The sequence below is a fragment of the Vombatus ursinus genome, unplaced genomic scaffold, assembly GCF_900497805.2.
Source record: "Vombatus ursinus unplaced genomic scaffold, bare-nosed wombat genome assembly UNPS02015165.1, whole genome shotgun sequence".
NCBI lineage: Eukaryota > Metazoa > Chordata > Mammalia > Diprotodontia > Vombatidae > Vombatus > Vombatus ursinus.
In genome coordinates, this window is record NW_020954943.1 from 656 (window position 1) to 2,538 (window position 1,883).

Consider the following 1,883-nt stretch of genomic DNA (forward strand, 5'->3'; position numbering starts at 1 on the left):
ACCGGGTTCACAACAGCTCTCGGGGCAGTCATCCAGCTGCCATGAGGAGCCCGTGCCCGCACTGGGCAGGCAGACGTTGCTGCCGCAGTTCACATCACTGGAGGAGACGGAGACGGCTGAGGAGGTGGGAACACAGGGCCCAGAGAAGCAGGTGTCTGCCATGGTGGGAGTAGCCGTGCTGGGTGCCTGGGGCAGCAAAGAGTGTGAGAGGGGTGTCAGTGAGGTGCTGAGTGCCTGATGCAGGGAGTGCTTGAGCCTGTCTGGGATTGTGCTTGTGGGTGTGGATCTGTGAGTGTGTGTGTGAGTTTGTGAGTGTGGATGTGGGTCTGTGAGTGTGGGTGTGAGTGGAGCTGTGGGGCTGTGTGTGAAGGGAGTGTAGTCTGGTGGGCTTTTATATCCCTGCTGCAGGAGGATGTGCCGAGGGGAGACTGAGCCTTCTTCCCTGTTGTTGTTTATAGCTGGCTGCTTCCCGCAGAGCCCATCATTAGGTGATGGTGACATTTTCCAGAGGATGGCCAGCCACCCATAAACATCCTCAATTTGGTTTCCATTTCCACCCTTTAGTAAACATCTATGGATCCCCTTCTCCTAGCCTGACACAGGGCTAAGTCCTGAGCATCCAGTGACAGAAGGGAAAGTTGGTGGGCTGAGGGTCCCTTGAGCAGAGACAAGCCCCTGGGGGGCTACATCGGGAGGGGAGAGCATTGAGAGACATGATCAGGCAGGCTTCTTGTACAATGTCCAAGCCGAGGATGTCTGGAGGTAGGTGGGAAGATGTGGGAGCAGCCTTCTGAGCCTTCACAGCAGCTTGGGGAGACAGGGCGGTGTGTGTTGGGAGACCAGAAGGCGCACCTGGCCCAATGTACCATTGACACAAAGGAGTGTTGTCCAAGACATCTAGAGCGCGAAGGAAGAGCTTGGGCAGGGCTGTGAATGGCCAACAGCATAGTCGTTTGTATTTTGTTTGATGGCAGATACTTGGGGCATAAAGTGACCAGGTCAGACCTGGGTCTTCAGGACATCACTGAGGCAGCGTCCAGAGTGGAGGCACTAAACATATGGCTCCCAACAGTGTCAAGGGCAGCAGAACCAGATTAAAACGTATTGGATGATACCTAACAATGTGAATAAAAATATGGCTGGACAATGACAAAGTCCGCTGTTTAACACCAGCTGATATTCAATCCACAGGGATGCTCATGTAGTGGTTCGTGGTCCCCATTTCTTTTTGCATATGAAATCTCTGATCTAGAGGATGGATTGGAAAGAGGAAAGACTGGAGAGCACTTATTAGGGCTACTTCACTCTTCTGGTGATTGTAATGAAGTCTGTACGTAGGCTAGTAGAAATATGGCTATAGAGATATAAACTGGAAAGAGCGTGTGAGTGTGAGAGAGAAATAGAGAGAGACCAAGACAAAGAGAGACAGAGAGAGACAGGGAGAGACAGAGTGAGAGAAAGAGACAGAGACAGAGACATAGAGACATAGAAACATATAGAATTGGAGATAGAGACACAGAGAGATAGAAACTGGGGGAAATAGGAAGATTGATAGAGACAGAGAGATACATTGACAGAGAGATGAAGACAGAGGGGGCAAAGAGAGAGGGAGGNNTGGGAGGGAGAAAAGACAGAGACAGAGAAAGAGAATCAGAATTAACAGCTAACCTCCTAGAAGAGGCCGGAGATGGGGTCGCAGCCACAAGTAGGACAATTGTTCCAGGAAAGCAGAGCTTCCCATTCTCGGTCTCCCCAGTCCCAGGGAGGAGAGTGGATGCTGCAGCGGGTGTTTGGGGGTTAGCAGAGGAGGGAAAGAGGGAGCCCCAAGGCACAGCCTGTTTTCTGTGGCAAAGAGGAGGCAAGGTTTTCTCCTCAGAGGGAGG

General features: G+C 51.8%; 1 protein-coding gene across 1 annotated transcript in view; it reads right to left on the reverse strand.

Annotated features, from left to right (window-relative positions):
* The window catches only part of LOC114031377 (keratin-associated protein 10-8-like), a 994-nt gene extending 649 nt beyond the window's left edge, over positions 1-345 (reverse strand). The window contains exon 1 of the mRNA XM_027846436.1: positions 3-345. Coding sequence (XP_027702237.1) covers positions 3-162 — 160 coding nt within the window. The 5' untranslated portion in view covers positions 163-345. The remainder of the gene's footprint in view (positions 1-2) is intronic.
* Positions 346-1,883: the final 1,538 nt, after the last annotated feature.